At 38.4% G+C, this 22,873-nt stretch overlaps 2 protein-coding genes across 2 annotated transcripts; both read left to right on the forward strand.

Annotated features, from left to right (window-relative positions):
- Window positions 1-1,679: 1,679 nt before the first annotated feature.
- Window positions 1,680-3,530, forward strand: LOC103110668 (alveolar macrophage chemotactic factor). The gene is made up of 4 exons (XM_060188619.1): window positions 1,680-1,936; window positions 2,071-2,203; window positions 2,329-2,415; window positions 2,957-3,530. The coding sequence occupies exons 1-4, from the start codon at window positions 1,834-1,836 to the stop codon at window positions 2,985-2,987; spliced, it is 354 nt and encodes a 117-aa protein (XP_060044602.1). The 5' UTR covers window positions 1,680-1,833; the 3' UTR covers window positions 2,988-3,530.
- A 14,162-nt stretch (window positions 3,531-17,692) lies between these two features.
- Window positions 17,693-18,614, forward strand: LOC103110669 (alveolar macrophage chemotactic factor). Its single transcript, XM_060187858.1, has 3 exons — window positions 17,693-17,823; window positions 18,131-18,263; window positions 18,401-18,614. Exons 1-3 carry the CDS (start codon window positions 17,712-17,714, stop codon window positions 18,501-18,503), a joined length of 348 nt encoding a protein of 115 aa, XP_060043841.1. The 5' UTR covers window positions 17,693-17,711; the 3' UTR covers window positions 18,504-18,614.
- Window positions 18,615-22,873: the final 4,259 nt, after the last annotated feature.

A 22,873-nucleotide genomic window follows, 5' to 3' on the forward strand; every position in this document is an offset into this window, starting at 1 on the left:
AGCTCGAACCAGGATTCTGATGCTGGTCCTTGCGCTTCACACCATGTGCACTTGACACACTGCGTTACTGCCCGACTCCCTGTTCTGTATTATTCATATTGACACTGTTACCTTTTGCTTTTAGATATATTCTAATCTCTAAAACATCTGATCTGTAGGCTGATTTCCCAGATGACCACTCCCAAGAAGAATGAAGCTGAGTCAGGTATGATGCTCACAGTATCAGGAAACTGAGCAGTTCCTATGCAGTTTCCCCACAAAGTGAGGCCAAACCTTTCAGTCTGCCTCACTGACAGAATTTCTTAAGTTTTCTGCCAGAATGAAAGTTCTAAAGGTCTATGACACTTGTTCCTTGCTCACCAAAGGAGGTGATGTCCTGCTGATGATATGAAGAAGTTTTATAGATAGGATCATGGTGAAGAGGAAAAGGATCTCATTTCATGACTGGTTCTCCATGCTTTTCAGTTACCTTTATTGGCCTCCTGTACAACACAGGTCTTTAGGATAACCCAAAAGACCTAACTAGATTTCCTTGAAATAAAGCCTACATGTCACATCAGTCTCAAGATCAGGCTGTTATGGAGTTAAACTTGCAGCAGCATGGCCTAATAAACCTTGGGTGTTTGGGTTATTTCCTCACATAAGACAGAAGAGAGAGGGCAAGGAAGCTGGAAACTTCCTCACCTCTCAAACCTAAAGGAACAGCTCTGGGATCACTATGACTAGATCAGGTCTGTGGAAAGTCTTGGTCATGTCACTAATCATAAAGTTTAATGGTTCTAGAAACTTTGGTAGGTAACTTATCCTTCCTCCTTTAACACTGTCAGAGTGGGTGCTGTTTTGCTGTGAAATTGACTTAAGATTCCTAAACCAAAGTTTCAAGCAAGCCCCTCAAAACCATCAGCCTCCAGCTGTTTCTCCAAATTGGGTCCATTACATCTCTGCCTTGAGCTTGAAGCCCTTGGCTGAGCCCTCAGTCTTTGTTATTACCTGCATTCACCCCAGTTCATTCCACACTAACTCAGTGTGTTTTGACTGTGAATAGCAATGCACATGCCACTTCCCATGGCCAATTTCCTGTTTGTTTTTTCTTTTCTTTCTTTTTTTTTTTTTTAAGATTTCAGTCTGCCATTGCTAGACTACATGTTTAGGACATCAAGTACACAGACTTGATTTTGGTGCCTGTTCCTGCCACTGACTTCAAGTGGAAGGGAAATACTCTCTTCTTATTACGCTTGCTTCTGTGGGTGGTCAAAGTCCTGAGAATCACAAATAAATTCAAGAAAACTAGAATGGCATGTATGCAAGCAGAAGATGGCCTTTTAGTTTTTGTAGTTTCCAGGGCTTACAACTCCTGAATAATAGGAAGAAGAATGAGAAGAAGAAAAAGGAGGAGGTTCAGAAATCTAATGTCAAACCTCCTGCTACCTTGTTCTGTCTTCCTCTTTAGATGGAGAGGAGGGGCACCTCCTAGTGAACTCTGTCCTCCAGAAGAAAGTGACCATTGTCACCCCCGTTGCCCCCACAGGATTGCAATTCACTGGGTCACCAATTTCACCACAGAAGCGGTGCAGACAGCTCCTCCCAACTACCCTCCTTCTAAACTTCCACTGCCAGCCCCCTTCCACTCTGTCCCTCCCCCTACCCCCCTTAGTACAGGGAATTTCCCAAGCTTCCAAAAGTTAGAGCTTCCTGCTGGGTGGAAGGGGAGCATGAGGATAAAAAGGATGCAAAAGGCTGGGCCAGGCACAATACTCTGGAACCCGAACTCCTGAAGCCTCTTCTTCCATCCTGAACCAGCACCTCCCACAGCTTTCTCTCTCTCTCCCAGCTATGAGCTTCCTTCCCGGCAGCGCCATCCAATGCCTCCGCCCTCCTGGCTCGCTGTGCTTGCTGCTGGCGCTGCTGCTACTAGCGCAGGGACCCCTGGCCAGCGGTGAGCTGCCCGCACACGGTGTCTGGCCCTAACCTGGACCGCTGCCGGGACGCTAAGGAGGGCGCCAGGCTTGGGCTGCAAGGGAAGCGCTCTCCTGCAAGCTGGGCAATAACATTCTCTCTTTTTGACTCTAGCTGGTCCTGTCGTGTTCATAGCGAGAGAGCTGCGTTGTGTATGTTTAACCACCACACCAGGGATTCATCCCAGAATGATCACTAATTTGCAAGTGATCGCTGCAGGGCCCCAGTGCGACAAGGTGGAAGTGCTGTAAGTAAGCTCTGCGGAGTCCTTTGTGTAGTTGGTTAGAGGACACCCCCTTGCCCCCACCCACCCAAGCCTGGGTGTTAAGCCCCTACCAGCTTCACAGGTGCATCCTCTTTTTCCTTCTGCAGTGCCACCGTGAAGAATCATAAGAAACCGGTGTGTCTGGACCCAGAAGCCCCGTTCATCAAGAAAGTCGTCCAGAAAATTTTGGACAGGTATCTGCCACTTTGATCTTCGTGGATTCTTAATCTAAACTCAGAATATAGACTTCTCAACGACCTAATTTCTGCATGAGATTTGGTCCAGATTTTGCATATAATGGAGGGAGGGGATAAATCGGTTGGGTAATGCATCTGTTTTGCTAAGCGCTAGACCCAGGTTGGAACCCAGTCTTCATTGCATTATAGGAAGCTCCAGTGCTGTGGTCTTTCTAAAATGGTAGATGATTGACAAATGATAGATAATTGATAGGCGATAAAGTCTCCCAGAACAGTGAAACCCCTGGGGGAAGGGTGTTCAGGAAGAGTGAGAAGTTGTTCTTGAATGGCCAAGGAAAATCCTTATCACCAATATATGTAATTGCCTATGAAATTGCACAGATTAAATTACTGAGATGCATTTTTTTTTTGTCAATATAGTCAGTCCTTCAGCCAAACTTTGATTCTCATCCATATTTACAACTTAGTGTTTGAAAACAGGTAGGAACAGACAGCAGTGTGGAAATTTGGTTAAACTGATCATTTTTTTTTTAAACAGTGAAAGCAAGAAAACAAGAAAAGGCAATTAAAAACAAGGGTCGTGTGGAAAACTTTAGAAGAGCCATTTCCTGACATCTCTATCTACCCAGTGGAATCAAAATACAAGGACTGATTTTCTTCAGTGTTATTTGGGCGTATTCATGAATGTTCCAGCTTGAGAAAGGGGTAGAGGAAATGCACTCTGTTGGTCTCTGAAACTCTGCTTAGCTATGAAGTATTTAGCACAGTATTTCTTGCTGTTATTTTATCTGCTACGCTTAAAATCTTTATAAAGTGACTAAATTGTGAGTTGACAATTAGCCACTGTTAATCTTTCAAAAGTTCCTGTTTAAAAGATAAGGTAAAGTATATTGATTATATTACTGAAAAGGTGTGCACTTAGTATGTAAAAAGATATTTTTATCAGAATGCTGTATATGGGGATTGACATCTTCACTATTTATGTGAAATAGTAATGACTTCATAGCATTTCTTGGGGATTATATTAGAGAACTTTGTAATCCTTGACCTTGGGATACTATGTAAGTTATATTACATTACAAGTCTGGATACATCATAAATATATATATATATATATATATATGTATAGAATATAGCTCCTTATTTAGATTTTTTTATATGTCTAAGTTCTATAAGGACTAGTATATTCTTTTCCTATAACTTTAGACATTTGATGTCTTCTTAGTATGGCATAATGTCATGACTTATTAAAGTTTGATGCTATATGGTATTTATTAACTATCTTACTAGAAGTATAACTCTAATCACAAAATATCTGGTTTTGGATAGATAAAGAAGCTAGGAGATGGGTAAATTCCTTATTTTAACTTTTATAAAAGTGCATTTTGGGTTTTTTTAATAAAAGTTTTAAAATGAATATTTGAAATAGTTACATACAAATTGATCATTTAGTTTTAAAAAGACATAGGAGAGGTGGGGTAGATGGCACCATGATTATGCAAAAAGACTTTCATTCCTGAGGCTCTGAGAGCCCAGGTTCAATCCTCAGTACCAACAAGCCAGAGCTAAGCAGTGGTCTGATAAAATAAATTAAAATTAAAAACGCATAGGATGACTATCATTTGTAGATGCTAATATTTATTTTTTAATATGCTGACCAGTTTGCTATAAAGAATTATATATGTATCATACTTACTATGCTAAAACTATACTTTTTATTGTACTTATAATACTTTGGTTCTCTGGGAAAAAATAAAAGATCTAATAAAATTTACTCAGTTTGGTTTTGTTATTACAAAATGTTGTTTATATTTTATTCTACATAATCTTAATAATTGACTATGCTCCCCCATGGCTAGCAGAAAGCACCCTCATTTCCCTTTGCTATCACATCAGTCCAACTCCTCAAAGCTCACTAAGCTTTTTGATTCTCCTTCATAACACTAACAGACTTTGGGTTCTTTAGAAAACACAAATAGCTAAGAACACTATAATTGTGTCTCTGCTTCCTAGACATGAAGTAGAAGTTAAGTATATCATGTCAAGACTGTCTCATCCAACCCCTTATTGTTACTTCAGCTCCTAATCTTCCCTCATTTTTCTGTACCTTTTTAGTTCTCTGACTGGCAGGTTCTCTTCTGGACCAAAGCCTTCACATCTGTTAGGGTCTCTACCTGGTAATATAGTAAGTTCTTTTCCTAGAAGGGCCTTTCTGCTTTTTTACCTATAGGAAGAAACTTAACTTTCAGAACTCAACTCAAACAATACCTTCATGAAGTTTTCAATGAAAGTACACACAGTATTTGTGGTTTCCACTTCAGTCTTCTAGATGTTTGAGTTTCTTTAGACAACAAACATTACACTAATTTGATTTGTCTTCAGGTTTCTTTATTAAGTGTTCTTCTAGCGTTTTCCCTTCTTCCATAGCCAGTCAACAGTGTCAGGTTGAGCCTGATGTAAAGTTTCGAGACCTCCTTTGAACCTGGAGAGGTGGCAGTCTTTGACTATGTGGGTCATAGTCTGTCTGTAGCCGCAGGGGCAGTTCGGGTCGTCTCTGGCTCCCCAGCGATGGAACATAGCGGCGCACCGGCCATGGCCTGTTCGATAGCGATTGAGAAGGGCCCAATCATAACGTGCTAGGTCAAAGCCGGGTTGATGCTTGCAGGGGTCTGTGATGAGGTGTTTGTTCTTTACCTCAGCTGACTGCCAACTCTGTTTCCAAGAGTCTGGAACAGAGAAGTTCAGTGTAGGCATAAAGGACCAGAATGGGTGACGAGACGTCAAGCGTTGGACAGGGTGGGCGAAGATATCCGCGTATATTGGCAGGTCCGGTCGAGCGTAGACGTGGGAAATGGACTTAGATGATGCCGCATCCCGACGAATATCTGGCGGGGCGATGTTGCTTCTTCTTCTAGCGTTTGCCCTTCTTCCGTAGCCAGTCAACAGGTCAGGTTGAAAGGTGTCAGGAGCTGCTTGTTGCTGGCTTTGAAAGTGACTGGGATCCATGTGGATTCAGTCGGCTAGGAAGGATCGTCAGTTTCCCCAATGAATGGGTACTCACGAGATGCACCACGGGAAGGTCGATCCAATGCATCCCAGGTGATGTTGCTAAGAACTGGCAGCCATGGAACCGGGGTGGAAGGGATGGTTCCAGAAATTATCCTCATGGAGGAATATAATTTGGAATCGACCAAGTGGACATGGGAGCTACGGAACCATACTGGGGCACAGTATTCTGCAGTGGAATAGCATAATGCCAGAGATGATGATCGTAGTGTGGAAGCGCTCGCGCCCCATGAGGAGCTGGCCAGTCTTGCAATGATGTTATTCCTCGCGCCCACCTTTGCTGCAGTTTTTATGAGATGTTCGTGAAATTAAGTGTTCTTGCCAAACATCAAGCACATATCATTCACTTCTGCATCCTCAGGACTTGACACAGACTAACTTAATAAATGAACACATTATCCTGAATCTCAGGTTGTTAGTGTTCTAAAATCAATAGCCTGGCTCATAGGAGGTGTTGAATAAATTGTAATACTTTTGCTTTCTTTTCTCTTTGGATAAAAGTAATTGGTCCCCTCATCCTATAAGACCTATTCACCCTCACCTGGCTAACTCCCTTGCTTTTGGGACAGTTTACCTATCACTATGGGACTCTCTTTGTTCTCGCCTATCAAATCAATAGCCAGTCAATCTATTATCATAGAATTTTCTTCTTTTCCCTCACAGTAGTTTGCCACTAATATGATTGTAAAGTGTACAGAGGCTATATACTATATTCATTTATTTAGTGTCTACTCCATGAGGGAAAATTCAATGATTATCACCCTTAGGTCAGTCCTTAGGATAGTCCTGGCACACATTAGGTGCTAAAACACAAGCCCTCTGTCCTCTAGAATTATTTAATGTAATAGTTCATTCTTAGAAAAAGCAAGAAAACTAAGGGAAGAATACTAATCTTATTAGGATACATATGCTGATTAATATATTATATATACCCACATTGCCATGTATAGTACTTGCTATTAGTCTATGCTAACATCTTATTAGCATGTTTAAGACTATCCGGGGAGTCGGGCAGTAGCACAGTGGATTAAGCACATGTGGTGTGAAGTGCAAGGACCTGTGTAAGGATCCAGTTTCAAGCCCCCCGGATCCCTACCTGCAGGGGAGTCACTTCACAGGAGGTGAAGCAGGTCTGCAGGTGTCTATCTTTCTTTCCCCCTCTCTGTCTTCCCCTCCTCTCTCCATTTCTCTCTGTCCTATCCAACAATGACAACATCAATAACAACAATAATAACTATAACAATAAAAAACAAGGGAAAATAAATAAATATGAAAAAGACTATCCTAAGCTGTTCCATATGTTTTATCTCTATAAATGAAATGTCAATTAGATTAATATATACTACATATTATGATATATGAACAGATTTGTAGAACAAAGACAAGAGAGTGAGAAAAATTCAAAACTATGAGAAAAGGGGACCAGATAGTGACATACTGGTTGAAGGTACATGATACAATGTGCAAGGATGGAGGTTTACGCATGCACCCCAGCTCCACCTGAGGAGGGAAAGTTTCATGAGCAGTGAAGCAGTGCTGTAGGTATCTGTCTATCTCTTCTTTCCCTCTCAATTTCTCTGTCTCTATCCAATAAATAATAAATAAAATTTTAAGAAATATATGAAACATTTTCAGTTATATGGAAAACCATATAATTACTATTAAACCTTTGTAGTTTTGTTGTTGTTCTCTCAAATAGTCTTCTTTTTCCCCCTTTGAATCTATGATTTATACAATAACATGGGAGCTAGGTAGAGGACCTAGGCTGGGGTGTGAGAGTGTTTTGCAGAAAATTTAAAAATTTTACCCATGTATCAGCAACTGTATCCTCCTCCAGTAAAAAAAAAAAAAAAACAGAAAACAACTAATTACTAAAGATGATTGAACTATAGACTTTAGTGTCATAAGTTTCCTGATTTGTCATATCAGTCTACAAATGTTGATTGAATAAAAGTCTGAAAGTAATAAATGAAAATATATGAAACACACTTTGGATGGGTGAAATATGTGTTCTGTAAAGACATAAACATTACGGATTAATTTTTTTCTTGTTTCCATTCATGATCTTTGATTTTCCAGATGAAAGACCTATACATTTATAAATATATGAAAATGTTCTCCTGGCCACAGAATAGGTAGTATTTTAAATCATCTTGCAATCCCATTTGCTACACTTATGCTAAAACTTGTTTTTCAATAAAGAAAATAGACTATGGTATATTAGTAAAGTATAATCTATGTATGAACTTCAATAACACTTCTCACCAGTCCTACTAGCATAATAGATTCTATCACTAACATATCTGGAGAAAGCTACTCTACTGTATGACTTCTAAGGACGTGTCTCATATTTTCCTCATGCTAAGACCTAAATATTACACCTCACTCTACTATCCATCTAAAGCTCACCCTCACTGGGACTTGAACTGATGGTCAGTTAAATTTTCTTTTTATTTCCAGAGGATAGATACCATTTATTATTATTATTACTATGGAAGGGAGAATGGTTTTCTTAGGATTTTTTCCTAAATCTATATAGATAAATAAACAAATAAATAATCTACTGGGGCCAGAGAAATAAGTCACTGATTGAGATACCTGGGTTGCCATATAGGAAGCCTGATTTAAGCCTTGGCACTATAAGAAAATTACTATGACCAAGGAGGAAGCTTTGGTGCCTTGCTTAATTAAATGAATTGAATCAGTTAACCATGGAGGGTAAAATAGTCATAATTACCAAGGACAATTTTCTTTAAAAAAATGAGCATTTTTTTTTTACATAAAAATGATACATAATGATGTTAGTCCAGACCATTTTCAATGTGTAATTAGTGTCCTTCTTTCTACCAGAACTTCCTGCTAGCCTCTGGGTGTGACACATTCACATAATCCTTCAATTCCTGAAGGGATGACAAGGTCTGTGATAAAATATGACTAGTGGCTGCTCTTCTATCATCATTCTAATGCTTGTATAAGGAAAACAATCACTGTGGATAACTCTGGTAGTACACAACTTTGAAAGTTCTTCCTGGATATTGCAAATTGAGAAATTTACCAGACAGAATGAGCACCTCAGGATTTCAATGTGCCTCCCTGACTAAGCCACAGAAGGAGAGAGCTCATGGTTCTGACTCTGACTGAAGGTCCCGGTTTCCATCTGGTTAACAGGAGTAAATTAAATTATATTTCCGAAAAGGGTGAGTCATGCTTAAAATATAGAGAGTGAGATAATGATAGAAGAAATCCTAGAATTTAGTTGTGAACTTTTGTTTCTGTAAAATCTAGAATTTAGTTTCTTAAATTCTGAGAAACTTATACTCCCTTGGAGAAAAATTCACATTTTTGAATGAATGTTTCCACTGCCATATAATTTTTTTTTGTTTGTTTCCAGGGTTATTGCTGGGTCTTGGTGTCTGCACTACAAATCCACTGTTCCTGGAGGCTATTTTTTCTTTTTTGTTGCTCTCCTTTATCGTTGTTGTGGTTATTATTATTGTTGGATAGGACAAAGAGAAATCGAGAGAGAAGGGGAAGACAGAGAGGGAGAGAGAAAAATAGACACCTGCAGACCTGCATCACTGCTTGTGAAACGACCAGCCTGCAGGTGGGGAGCTGGGTGCTCGAACCAGGATCCTTATGCCAGTCCTTGCGCTTTGCGCCATGTGTGCTTAACCCACTGCGCTACCAACCACCCCCCCTCATATTAACTTTTAATGATGATTTCTGACCTCTTCCAGAGCTTGACAAAAAGCTATTTCCAGAAAAATCAGTGAAGATAATTATATCTAGAAGAAATCCAGACATAAGGAGGAAGAATGGAGAGATGACCTCATAGCATCTGAAATCAATTTGCCAATGTTAACTAACAGAAGAAGGAATAACATCTGGTATTTACCTTTATTTTAAAGGAAATAAGTGAAAACATCTATAGGTCAGTGAGAATTCTTCAGTTTGTAGTGCAGCACAAAGTTAAAATAATATTGTGTGGAATTGTACCCCTCTTATCCTGTTTTTGTTAGTGTTTCCTTTTTATAAATAAAAATAAAAAAACAAAGTTAAAATAATTATGTCACCTTGGCAATTTATTTAATATCTCTATCTTTAGTCTTCTCATTTATAAAATCAGTATAATAATGTCTATCTCCGAGGTACTAAGGGATAATCCTGCAACAGACTGAATGGTAAATAGTGGTTCTTTTCCCAAGCCTCTTAATTCAAATTTTATCTTAGAGATGAGAAAAATGAAGATCCCCAGAGTTTGAGCAATGTATTTTATTTTTTTCCAAATTAAATCATATTCTTTCTACCTCTTCATGAATGATATTTTTTAATGTACTTAAGAATTTCTTTCCACACACCTTTCTTAGGAAGCTCCTGGAAACAACAGTCTCAAATTATGCTGTCATTTATGTGGCATATTTATCAACATTTGTAGCATGTTTTTCCTCTAATAAACATAATTAAATATCCATTAACTGGCAATGTTATGCAGGAGCCCAATCATGGGGAGCTTACAAAGATAAGATGCTTTGCCTAAGTGAAGATCTTTGGGCAGCAAGGATACTGTTTTCTCTGATAAAGATTTACACCGCAACTAAATGGAAAAAGATCTTGCTATATATCTTTTAAAGTCTTTTAGAGAGGGTTTCTTAGAGTCAGATTTTTATAGCTTTATGTGCAGGAAGGTCATTAATGAGTGTTCTAAAAAATGAATATCTATCAAGCAATAAAAAAAAAAAACAGGTCGGACAGAGGGAGAGATGCCATTAGAATAGAAGATTCAGAACATCCCAGGAGAAGCTGAGGAGATTTCAACAGTGTTTAGAAATAGTGGTACTAGAGGCAGACCTCTGTACTGACCACGGCCCATCCATTCACTTGAGTTACTTCCTGGAGTGGATATTAACTGGTCAGACAGTTGTTCCCTCGCATTAGGAAATACATGCAGAGTGGGTCTCCATTGTCTGTAGCTACCCTTCTTACTGATGGGCTGAACTATGGTTCACAAAAGATCCTAAATGGCATATAAGCAGTACCTCAAAGTTTCAAGAACAGGAAAGGGAAGGGGAGAGAAAATGAGGGGTAAGGAAGGAAAGAGGAGAAAACGAGAAGGAAGGGGAACAATGGAAAATGGAGGGCTTATGTCTTTATAAAATGGAGGGTGAAGCCAAACTGAATGGCTTTTTCAGATAGACACTTGATGACAGAGATAGAAAAGGAAACCCACCACAACACCGAAGATGCCCACAGTGCAGTGGGAGTGGGGCTCGAACATGGGTTGAATGCATGGCAAATCAGACACTCTGTCAGATGAGGTATCTTGGCAGCCCTGTGTCCTTTTAAAATTTTCTCTTCCTTTTTTTTTTTTTTTTTTTTTACCTTCCTTTCCTTGGAGCCATTCCCTTATATCACCACCACCCCGAGGTTCATCTTTCCCCTTATCTCCTTCTTCATTTCTGTTCTTCATGTATTTTTTTTTTTTTTTGCCTCCAGGTTTATGGCTGGGGCTGGGTGCCTGCACTACAAATCCACTGCTCCTGGAGGTCATTTTCCCCATTTTGTTGCCCTTGTTGTTGCGCTTGTAGTAGTTGTTATTGTTGTCATAGCTGTTATTGGATAGGATGGAGAAATCGAGATAGGAGGGGAAGACAGAGAGGAGAAGACACCTGAAGACCTGCTTCACCACTTGCGAAGTGACCCCCTGAAGGTGGGGAGCTGGGGACTGGGACCAGGATTCTTACACCAGCTCTTGCGATTTGCGCCATGTGCGCTTAATCCTCTGCACTACAGCCCAGCCCCTTGTTCATGTATTTTTTAGAAGCGAAATGATGTGACTTGTAAAAAGACAAGGAGCCAGGTGGTCCAAATTGCTGCAGGGGGATATCTCAGCCATCAGCCTTCCTGGAACAATGCATTGTGTGCTTGTCAGGCACTCCCTCTATCACAACCACCAGGACTGAGCTCAGGTAGCCTCACAGCAGGAGAGCCTCTCCTTAAGGCACAGGAGTTGTCAGCGTTCTATTTGGAGCTGATTTCTTGTACAACAAAGGAGGATTCTTAAGCACTGGATGTGTAGCAAATGGCACTTATCAGCATAAACCTAAAATGAAAACTCTCAAACCCACAAAACTTTGCTCTGTCCTGTATAATAGCAACTAGGAACATATTTCAGCCTTGATTCCCTCACCCTCTCAGTGTTGGCCCCACATGCTCTTGGCAGCATGGGGCTTCAGTTCAGAAATGTCAGTTACTGAGTCATTTTTGTCAATTCATTTTGAATGAATGAGGAGAGAGAGGCGGGGGTTGGGGGGGAGAAAGAGGAAAGAAAAGTGATTTCCAGCACTAGCACATCCTTTGCTGCCCACTAATTCACCTTATTGATTGGGGCCCTTCAACAAATAGACACCAGATTAGCTTATCCTTAGCATCTTCTCTGATGATTATCTTTATAACTAATGTGTAGGCTCATTGCTTTTGTTCTTAGAGATGTTAGTTCAAAATAATCCACATAAGGCAGAGTTAATATGTGTCTACATTTTAATGGACAACAGACCTTCAATGACTCTAGATGTTTTCTTTTAAAATAGCTAACAGAGAAATTCTCTGTAGAGCCTTAGAAACCATGCTAGTTTCCTGAATGACTGAAAGGGAAAAGAGATAATGTAGCCAGCCCGTATCTCCCCCACACAAATAAGGGTGACAGTATGAAACCTATAAAAAGACCATGAAGCTATTTGTATACCCAGGAACTGTTTCTAAGAGTAGTTCATTTATATATATACTTTTGTATATTTATTTCACCCACTTCAGTGCAGTTTTCAGTGCCTATATTGCTTTTCTTCATGGAAAATCAAAGGAAATGATGCTGATGACAGTAATAATAGTAGCAGCAATGATGATTGTTTATTTTTATTCAGTTACTTTTCGCAAAGGTTTCAGGTCTCACTTTTAAATGAAAAGGTAAATGACTTAGTCACACAACAACAAAAACTATGTGACACCTAGCAATCACAGATGCTTAATATGTATTCAATAGTAAAAGTTAGCTAGCAAAAAGTTAATTGCTGTGGTCCAGGAAGTGGCGCAGTAGATAAAGTACTGGACTCTTAAGCATGAGGTCTTGAGTTCAATCCCTGGCAGCACATGTACCAGAGTGATATCTGGTTCTTTCTCTCTCCTCCTATCTTTCTCATGAATAAATAACTAAAATTAAAAATAAGTTAAATTGCTTTAGACACCAACAGTAGGCTTGTAAAAGATTAGTGACTCAAAAAAATGTGTTAATGTTTCCTTTGGACTTTAGAGATGGGGTGTGTGTGTGTGTGTGTGTGTGTGTGTGTGTGTGTGTGTGTTACAAATACATTTGTTGATTAAAATAATGGCTTGGGGAGTCTTGCAGTAGCATTAACTGCAGGTGGCACAAAGCACCAGGACCAATGGTAAGGATCCCAATTCAAGCCCCCAGCACCCCACCTGCAAGGGAGTCGCCTAACAAGTGGTGAAGCAGGTTTGCAGGTGTCTCTCTTTCTCTTCCCCTCTCTGTCTTCCCCTCCTCTCTCCATTTCTCTTTGTCCTATCCAACAATGATGACATCAATAATAATAGTAACTACAATAATAAAACAATAAAGGCAACAAAAGTGAATAAATAAATAAATACTAAAAAAATTTTTTTTAAATAATGACTTAATGATAATGTGTTTGCCTGGGACTAAATGAACCAAGGAAGAAATTAAGATAGTGCACCTGCGTGTGTGTGTGTGTGTGTGTGTGTGTGTGTGTGTGTGTGTGTGCGGTTGCGTGTGTGTGTGTATGTGTCTGTCGAGGAGCTGCAATAAAAATTCCATGTTAGGGCATTCTGAGGAGTAGAAATAGAATGAATGTATCAATAATGCCTTAAAAGGACGTTACACTTAGTTCTGAAAATGATTTTAAGTTTACATTTGAAAAAAATCTTTTAAAAATGTATATGTCACTTATTCCCATCATAATAATGAGGAAAAGCTATAAAATCATCACAAAGGAAGGACCAGAATTCCTTCTGGTCTCCTCAGTTCTATTTCCTTACAATTCATTGCACATCTTAGCTCTTAGAAGGATGCAGATTCCTTCATAGTTAAAGCTTTTCCTTAAGATTGCTTCTTTGTCTATGAATATTTGTGTTGGATAATATTTGTGTTGTGATAGAGGTACATAAAGAAAATATTCAAAAGGCATAACCTAAGAAAGTATAATTGTTTTACTTTTAATTTGTGTTATTAATAGTATGTTACAAGATTGTAAGGCTACAATGTAGAGTTCCACACCACACCCACCACCAAAGTTCTGCATCCCCATCCTGCCACCTCCAAAAGATAACCACTATAGTTCTTACTAGCCTTAGAAACAGTTTGCGTGCTTCTGTTTTTTATTTGTTTTAGTTTTTGTTTTTCAAGTTCATGTATATCAGATCTTTAGATTCCATATATGAGTGAAACTATGTGGTCTTTCATCTTTCTTATTTCACTAAGCATAATTGTTGCTGAGGAATGACCACAACAACAACACATAATCACCTCCAGTTCCATCTTTTTTGTCCCAAAGGACATAATACCTCCTTTTCTTGATTGCAGAGTAGTATTTGATGCAATAAATATGCCATAAAGAAGGTATAAATGTTCATTGTTAAACAAAGGTAAAACTTGACTTAAAATTTAAAACAAAAAAGGTTGAAAAATCACTTCATTCATATTTTTATAAAAAGCTATTTTGTATGCTTAAATATTTTGAGTTTCTCTAATATTTTATTTATCTCTTGAGCAGAGAGAGAGAGGTGTCAAGAAGGAGTGGGAAATAGGGAGGAAGAGAGAAAGGGAGATACCTACAGTACTGCTTCACCTCTCGTGAAGCTGTCCCCCTGCAGGTGGGGACCAAGGACTTGAAGCTGGCTCCTTGGACATTGTAACATGCACACTCTACTAGATACACTACCACCTGACCCTCCTTTGAGAATTTTAAAACCAAAACTATTATTTTTTAAAAAAACCGATAAGGTATACAAATAATATTGTGTAAGATGTGTGTGAAGTTATAGTAGGAACACACTTGTGGCCAGATTCCATTTTATTCTCATTTATTTCTACTAATTCAAATCAGTTTTTTTAGATGAAAGGTATGCCAGATCATGTAGACTTGATTTGAGAATCGTGACTGATTAGGAAGGAAAAGAGTTTTGCCTTCATGTGAACTAAGTTCTTTGATTTATTCACTAACACAGTTTAAGTCCACAGTACATTTTCTATCCTATATACCATATGTTATGTGAGTCATTCAGAGAAACCTACAGCATGCCCTTGGCTTCAAATGTGCATATTCCAGTTGAAAAAGTAAGTTGAATAGTGATCCAGAATCCATATATATGACCTTGGAGAACTATTGCAGTTTCCAATGGAGGGGATGGGGACACAGAACTCTAGTGGTGGGAACAGTGTGGAATTATGTCCTTATTATCTCATCTTGTAAATCAATATTAAATTGCTGGTAAAAATGCTGATCCTCCCTCAAAAAATGATTCAGACAATATATAGGCAAGTTAGCATGTGACAGATAAGGTCAGCTTTCTATCTCTTGGGACTTTGTGTCATGTAGGGTTTGAGATTAGGGTCTAGAAATTAACAAACTAAAATTCTATTGCAAAAATCTGAAAAAAACCACCCTTAAAGTTACCAACAAGATGGAAGTTGTATGTAGAATGTATTAAAGTGATTTAAAAATTATAGGACTAAGCTATGCTGATATATTATAGCATGAAAAAGATGCTGAAAGTATAAAGGACAAAAATAAATTGTACAGTGATTCATTTACATTAAAATCTACCTCTGCATATATGTGCATTTCAGTGTATTATGTACACCTATACTCGTGTGTGTTTGAATACAGAGATAGAATAAAAACCAAAATAATAAATTATTGCCACTGGAGAGGAAGAATATGACATAACGATTAAGAGAGACTTTTTTTTATTTAAGAAAGAAGACATTAACAAAACCATAGAATAAGAGGGATATAGTTCCACACAATTCCCATAACCCGATCTCCATATCCCATCCCCTCCCCTGATAGCTTTCCCATTCTCTATCTCTCTGGGAGTATGGATCCAGGGTCGTTGTGGGTTGCAGAGGGTGGAAGGTCTGGCTTCTGTAATTGCTTCCCTGCTGAACATGGGCGTTGACTGGTCGATCCATACTCCCAGTCTGCCTCTCTCTTTCCCTAGTAGGGTGGGGCTCTGAGGAAGTGGACACACTGGTGGGTTTGTCTGTCCAGGGAAGTCTGGTCAGCATCTTGCTGGCATCAGGAACCTGGTGTCTGAAAAGAGAGTTAATATACAAAGCCAAACAAATTGTTGAACAATCATGGACCTAAAGACTGGAATAGTGCAAATGAAGTGTTGGGGGGTATTCCCTGCATGCTCTTGTGTACTTTTGCTTTCAGGTATATATTTTTCCCCTAGTTTATGGGCACGGGTGAACCTATGCTCTATCTCAGGGGACCTGGACTATATCTAGATTTGGGGACTTTATTGGGGAGTGGAACACCTGGAATGGAATTAGAGAATACTATGAAAGGAAAGGTCTCACCCGAGTGATGAATCTAAAGGGTTGTCATTCCGTACCTGAAGTCTCTGGTCACAGTCCAAAGTGAAGCATGCTGGAGTGGCACTCGTTGCGTTGATTAGGTTGTGATCCATGGATGCAATATTATTTGATTTGAATTGAGAGCAGCATGCAGAAAAGTGAGCCCCACCCTAAGATTCCAGGACTGGAGGAAATATAGGCTCTATAGTGGAAATGTGAGGTTCCTGTTGTCTTAGGGTTCAAGAAGACAATGGATAGTTATTATTATCGTCACATTGTTTGGTGATAGGGTTAACTTTGGAAAGTCCCTTTGATAGGGTTTGGGGTATAATACCCAGCATCTTATATATAGCTGTGCTACCGGTTGCTTCTGTTCTCCCTGGTCTAGGCTTTTGGGAGAGACAACATATCAAAGACAGCCTATGTATTAAAAAGACTCAGTCTGTGTTTTAAGAAGTTCTAGACATATCATCAGTTTTTCACCGAGAGAGACATTTTATTCTTTTTAAAATATTTATCTGTTTTTTTATTCCCTTTTGTTGCCCTTGTTGTAGTTACTATTGCTGGTGCTATTGATGTCGTCATTGTTGAATAGGACAGAGAGAAATGGAGAGAGAAGGGGAAGACAGAGAGGGGGAGAGAAAGACACCTGCAGACCTGCTTCTCCTCCTGTGAAGCAACTCCCCTGCAGGTGGGGAACTAAGGGCTCCACGCCAGTCCTTGCGCTTCGTGCCACCTGCGCTAAACCCGCTGCACTGCCACCCAACTCCCGAAACATTTTATTATATACATTTGCAGCATATGAATCCTTTAAACAAACTACATTTCTGCTAGATAAAAAGTAAATGATAAACATGCAAGATTTTGCCTTTTTGAGTCAGAAAATAGTACCAAGTTGTTTATCATTATAACACAAGGGACAGTGTGTTTTTGTTTCAGTTTTGGGGGTGAAATTACAAAACACACTGCATTAGGAAAACAGAAAGAAGTTGATAAATGAATATATGAGATGATCCTTTGAGGGCAGTTGACTCATATTTTGTTCACATACTTCAAAAGAATTTCAACATTTATCAACCACCAGAATGGGACCATCTGTTTTTCTTGGCAACCAGAAAAAGAAGGTAACTCTCTTTTCCAATGACTATGTTTATACTTTCAAGTAGTCATAAAAGATCTATTAGACCTATAAGTTGCACTGTACTGCAGGAAGGGGCATATTTGCAAAGTTACATAAATGCATAAATAATATCACACACATATAAATAGAATCTATACCTATATCCTAAGATGAATATTAACATGTGTGCAAGGGAAATGGATATTGAGGAAAGGAGAGTGGTAGTGTAAAGCTATGAATGAATAACATTTAACAGGAACTTTGACTGGACTGAAGTTTATCTTGGATGACACAACGTAACCACCCTTATTGCTGTATTGCCATGTACTCTCACTTACCCCTCCCCAACCATGTTTTCCTTCCTGACTTTGAGGGAGTATGTATAAAGATATGAGGAAAGCGAGAAAAGCCACTTAGCTGTGAACATCTAGGCAGAAATTCACCTTCAAACTACTGTCTGCTGGCTCTGAGAGCAGCTCAGGTTCAACCCTCACCATGAGCCTGAGACCCGGTGCTTCCTCTTTCTGCATCAGTGCACAGGTGCTACAGGTGCTGCTGCTGTTGTCACCGCTCCTGATTATGATGGTGTCCGGTACTATGGGAAAAAGTAAGAGAAATTGGGAAGGTTGATTTTCTGTAGCTGTGGCTGCTTCTGCTAGAGCTATGCTTCAGAAAAAGACTATTCTGCTGGTGGAAGAAGCTCTTACTAATATATGAATATATGCTATTATTAATATACTGATAACTCTAAATGGAAGAGCTATACTTAGTGGGTAATTAACATGTGCCAGTTATTCTATTAGGATTTACAAGAAGCATGCAATAAACAAATATGGGGACTGAGGACACAAGGAAATGGAAAGAAAATCCCAAAATAATCATGACCACTAATAAAGCCATACTTTCTATCCTAGATGGAAATGGCAAAGAATGGTACTATGAACTTCGTTGTGTGTGTCTGAAGATCACTTCTAACATTCACCCCAGCAAAATTCAAAATTTGGAGGTGATCAAGGCAGGACCTCACTGTCCCAAAGTTGAAGTGATGTAAGCTGTTTCTTCTGAAATATTCCTCATTAGACAAAGCCTCCACTTCTGCACTGACTCTATTTTACCCAGCCCTATGGGTCCCTTATGACAGTCGGAGAAGAGTGCTTGCTCACACTTTGCATTTTCTCTTGCAGAGCCACGATGAAGAATGGGAGTAAATTCTGCCTAAACCCAGATGCTCCCTCAATCAAGAAAATAGTCCAGAAAATTTTGGAAGGTGATAATTCAGCAGCTTAATCCCTCCACTTTCTGTCAAATCTGTTAATTTCCCAGAATGGGCAGGATTTTGAAGTCTTGACTTTCCAGCATACTTAATTATACTTCATTAAACTTTGGATATGATTTCCATTCTGTCTCTGTCATTTTATTCTGAGAAGTTGGGTTGATAATTGACAAAAAAAAGATGAAAACAAGAAAAACTATGCATGCTTATTTCTTAACTTTTGGCTAAACATGGTACTATGTTTTGCATTTCTTTATTTAAAATTTTCTTTCTGGAAATATTTGTGTTGACCTATCTGATTTTATTCTACAGTCTGACAAGAAATGTCCATAATGATTAATAGATTCCTTAATGACCAATGATGATATTAAGAATCACAAAGATGCAGCATAGTGCATTTGTTCAATAAATGAATCTTAACATGTTAGGTACTGAATAGTGTCCGTCTCCTCAAGGACTTAATACTTTTTAAAAAAATTATTCTAGCCCTAGAATGTTGTTTTATGGCACTCTGATTTGTCTCATGTTTACTTTAGTCTTTAAGCCCCAAAATAATAGAGGTATATAAAATGAGTACTTAATCAGTGGCTAATTACTTTAAAGTGGGTATACTTAATACTAACAGAGCTAAATACATGTGTAATGAAAATCATTAGTGTATTTTATTAGAAAATAGATAAAAGTGGATTGAATTAGAGAAGATTTTGCATAGAGATTTAAGTACAGAGGTGAAGGACAACTACAGAATGGTTTCATTCATATTTGGAATATAGAGAATTGAACAGACAAATGTGGAAAAAATGTCAACCAACCTGTATCTAAGACTATGGAAGAATTATAGTGATTATATATGGGGTGGGGGTAGGGACACAATCTTTTGATGGGAGTGGTGGAAAAGAAAGTCTATACTGTTATACTATAAACCATTACTCAATAAAGCTCAACACACACAAAAAAGAAAAAATGGATTTTCTACAGTTGAAACCATAGCAACAATAATAATCCAGGTTTTATTTTCTGTTAAATGGTTTATACTAGCATGTTTTTCTACATTTGTATTTATTTAATACCTACATGGTTATAGTTTGATCTTAAAATTAGTCTTACAAACAAGTACAATAGATGCTTTCAATTTACTAGGCTATGAATCATTATTTTATAACCAACAGGATGCTTATTCATTATTTAACTCCTAAAATTTATACTAATGTTATTCTTACAGAGGTCATAACACAGAGTTAAAGCTTACTATTGTTTCTTTAATTTTAAAATTATTAATTTTAACATAATTTTAATTTTAACCTAGTTGTCTTTCATTAAGCATTAAAGCATTATTTCTTTTTTTATACTTTGTTGTTTTACAATACGGCCAAAAATTCCCTAGTAGATGATCTGTGTCATTTTAAATCTATTACTAATGTTAAACTTTAATAATTAACCAGTGTCTTATTATTGCTAAACTAAACTTCTTTACCACTTGCTACCACTTTACCACTTGATTTTTCTTTACCCTTCAAATATTGAAATCCGGGCATAAGACTATACAAATCTAGCATGTTACCCATACATTTCCAAAGCCATCTTAAAAAAAAACTTTTTAATTTAATAATGATCAACAAGACTATAGGATGAGAAGAGTATAATTCCACACAATTCCCACCACTAGAATTATCTGCTCCATTGGAAGATTTCCTGTTCTTTATTCCTTTCGGAACATGGACTCAGGATCATTGTGGGGTGCAGAATGTGGAAGATCTGGCTTCTGTAATTGTTTCTCTGCTGGATATGGGCGTTGGCAGGTCGACCCATACTCCCAGACTGCTTCTATCTTTCCCTAGTAGGGCAAGGGTCTTGGGAGGTGGGGCTCCAGGGCACATCGGTGAGGTCATCTGTCCTGTGAAATCATATTGGCATCATGGTAGCATCTGTAATTTGGTGACTGAAAAATCATTAAGATATCAAGCAGAACAAACTGTTTAATAATCAGGAACCTAAAGGCAAGAATATAGCAGATGAGATTTGGGCATTTCCATTGTGGGAAAATCCAGTGGGTGTATTTTAGATATATTCCAAGGGGCCCATGACTTTACAATTTTTTTTACTATAAAAGGGAAACACTCACAGGTGGTGAAGCAGGTCTGCAGGTGTCTATCTTTCTCTCCCCCTCTCTGTCTTCCCCTCCTTTCTCCAATTCTCTCTGTCCTATCCAACAACGACAATAATAATAACCACAACAATAAAACAATAAGGGCAACAAAAGGGAATAAATAAATAAATTAATTAAAAAAAAAAAAAAGGGAAACACTGACAAAACCATAGGATAAGAGGGGTACAACTCCACACAGTTATCACCACCAGAACTCCATATCCTTTCCCCTCCCTTGATAGATTTCCTATTCTTTAACCCTCTGGGAGTATGGACCCAAGGTCATTGTGGGATGCAGAAGGTTGAAGGTCTGGCTTCTGAAATTGCTTTCCTGCCAAACATGGGCATTGACAGGTCGATCCATACTCACAGCCTGCCTCTCTCTTTCCCTAGTGGGGCAGGGTTCTGGGGAATTTGAGCTCCAGGATGCATTGGTGGGGTTGTCTGTCCAGGGAAGTCTGTTTAGTATCATGCTAGCATCTGAAACCAGGTGGCTGAAAAGAGAGTTAACATATAAAGTCAAACAAATTATTGACTAATCATGAACCTAAAAGCTAGAATAGTGCAGATGAAGAGTTGGGTGGGGGGGTTCTCCATTTTGTAGATAGCTAGTAGGCATATTTTGGTTATATTCCAAAGGGCCTGTGGCTATACTAGTTTTTTGTTTTTTGTTCCCTGAGCCTGAAATTTGATATGCAGGATGATCCAAGTTATTGTCTGGGGGGAGATGATATCATGGCTGAAAAAAGGACCCTCGGGTGCAGAGATTACATAGGCTCCTAAGCTGAATATGGGCCCCAGATCACATCAAATCAATGGGGTTTACAGTCAACAATATTTATACACCTTCCCCATATTTAGGAGCTACTTTCTTACCTGATCCAGCTTTCTGGTCCTTTTTTCAGACTTTACTAATTTTTGCCTGAGCGTGACAGCTAACATGTAGGTGGGCCAAAGGCACTAAAGCCAACTCTTTTATCTACTTCTATTATTAGGCCAGCTTGAGATTTCAGGTTTTAGTTCAATAAGATTTCAAAATATGAATTACAGTATATGCTTTACATGTTTCTTTTTGAGTGTTTGGTACATCTTTTAATGTGTCACAGAGAATTGCTCTGGAAGAGATCATTGTCTGGTGGTAAAGGGTAGAAGGGTTGACAAATAATTAGTCTTATATGGCATTGTTGATGCTGAAAGGTGAGTAACAACTTAAGACTTCATTATTGTCATTTTCAATATGTGCTGTCTTTATTAATGCATAAGTACATAAACAGTCCTTACCAGTGTTCTATAATAATGAGAAGCATGATCTCTCACTTCATAAAGATCTCCCTTTAGGTAGAGGAATGATGTAAGTACTTTTAAATAGACATAAATGTGCACAGATATGTGTCTATATGCATAGCACATGTGACTGTGTATTCTTTGTGAGAAAAAAGTCAGGAGATAGGAAAAAACAGAAGGTACTATAAGACACAACAACCAGAAACACACTTAGGTCAGGGAAGTTTCTTCCAAATAAATGATTTTTAAAAATGACACCAAAATTAGCATCTAGCCAGCTAAAATGATAGGGTAGTAGGGGAAGAGAAAGACCATTCTAGAATCAGCAGTTAAGTTGCCTAGCCCTGAGGAAATCTAGTCCTGCTGAGAATAAAGAGACCAGTAATAGTCTTATGGTGGACTTTTGGTGTCCTTTACAACTGTTCACAAGCGTGACTGTAAGCCTTTGTTTGATCTTGAGATGAGGACGAATCTTTCATTGATGGAGAGCCAATGTCATTTTTTGAGGGAAGGAAAAAATTTTTTATAAACAAAGTGTTTTGACCTTTTCTTCTGCTGGAGTCTGGTGCATCCCCTCCACTTTTTTGATCTTGTCTTTATCACAATCAACTCCTAGACACTCTGAGTGTAACATTCTACTGCTAAAAGTTTAGTCCCTCTCATGATACCACAGGTGCAGCTGCAAGTTGCAACATGCATTAGAGGAAAAAGTCTGAAAACTCAACTAATGGTAAAACATGCATGTTCCAATTTTACAGAGAGAAAACACTGAAATGGTACTTTAATGTATTTTTCTATTTAACTAAGAAGATAGATGAAGATGAAAGACTTTGTTTCCTAAAGTATATTGGAAGATAGTTGGTAGAGCTAGAGAGATGTTATTCAGGAGACTGAAAAATACATGAATCACATGGCATCTCATTTAACCAATAGGAAGATGTTGCAAGATACTGT

The sequence above is a fragment of the Erinaceus europaeus genome, chromosome 3 (assembly GCF_950295315.1).
Source record: "Erinaceus europaeus chromosome 3, mEriEur2.1, whole genome shotgun sequence".
NCBI lineage: Eukaryota > Metazoa > Chordata > Mammalia > Eulipotyphla > Erinaceidae > Erinaceus > Erinaceus europaeus.

What these genes read in the sequence shown, in the direction of transcription:
- LOC103110668 (XM_060188619.1), top strand. Translation starts at nt 1,834, where the DNA reads ATGAGCTTCCTTCCCGGCAGCGCCATCCAATGCCTCCGCCCTCCTGGC. An exon ending in GCAGGGACCCCTGGCCAGCG is followed by an intron (nt 1,937 to 2,070) that starts GTGAGCTGCCCG and finishes TTTTGACTCTAG; the next exon opens with CTGGTCCTGTCGTGTTCATA. An exon ending in GTCCAGAAAATTTTGGACAG is followed by an intron (nt 2,416 to 2,956) that starts GTATCTGCCACT and finishes TTTTTTAAACAG; the next exon opens with TGAAAGCAAGAAAACAAGAA.
- LOC103110669 (XM_060187858.1), top strand. Translation starts at nt 17,712, where the DNA reads ATGAGCCTGAGACCCGGTGCTTCCTCTTTCTGCATCAGTGCACAGGTG. An exon ending in GTCCGGTACTATGGGAAAAA is followed by an intron (nt 17,824 to 18,130) that starts GTAAGAGAAATT and finishes TTTCTATCCTAG; the next exon opens with ATGGAAATGGCAAAGAATGG. An exon ending in TGTCCCAAAGTTGAAGTGAT is followed by an intron (nt 18,264 to 18,400) that starts GTAAGCTGTTTC and finishes TTTCTCTTGCAG; the next exon opens with AGCCACGATGAAGAATGGGA.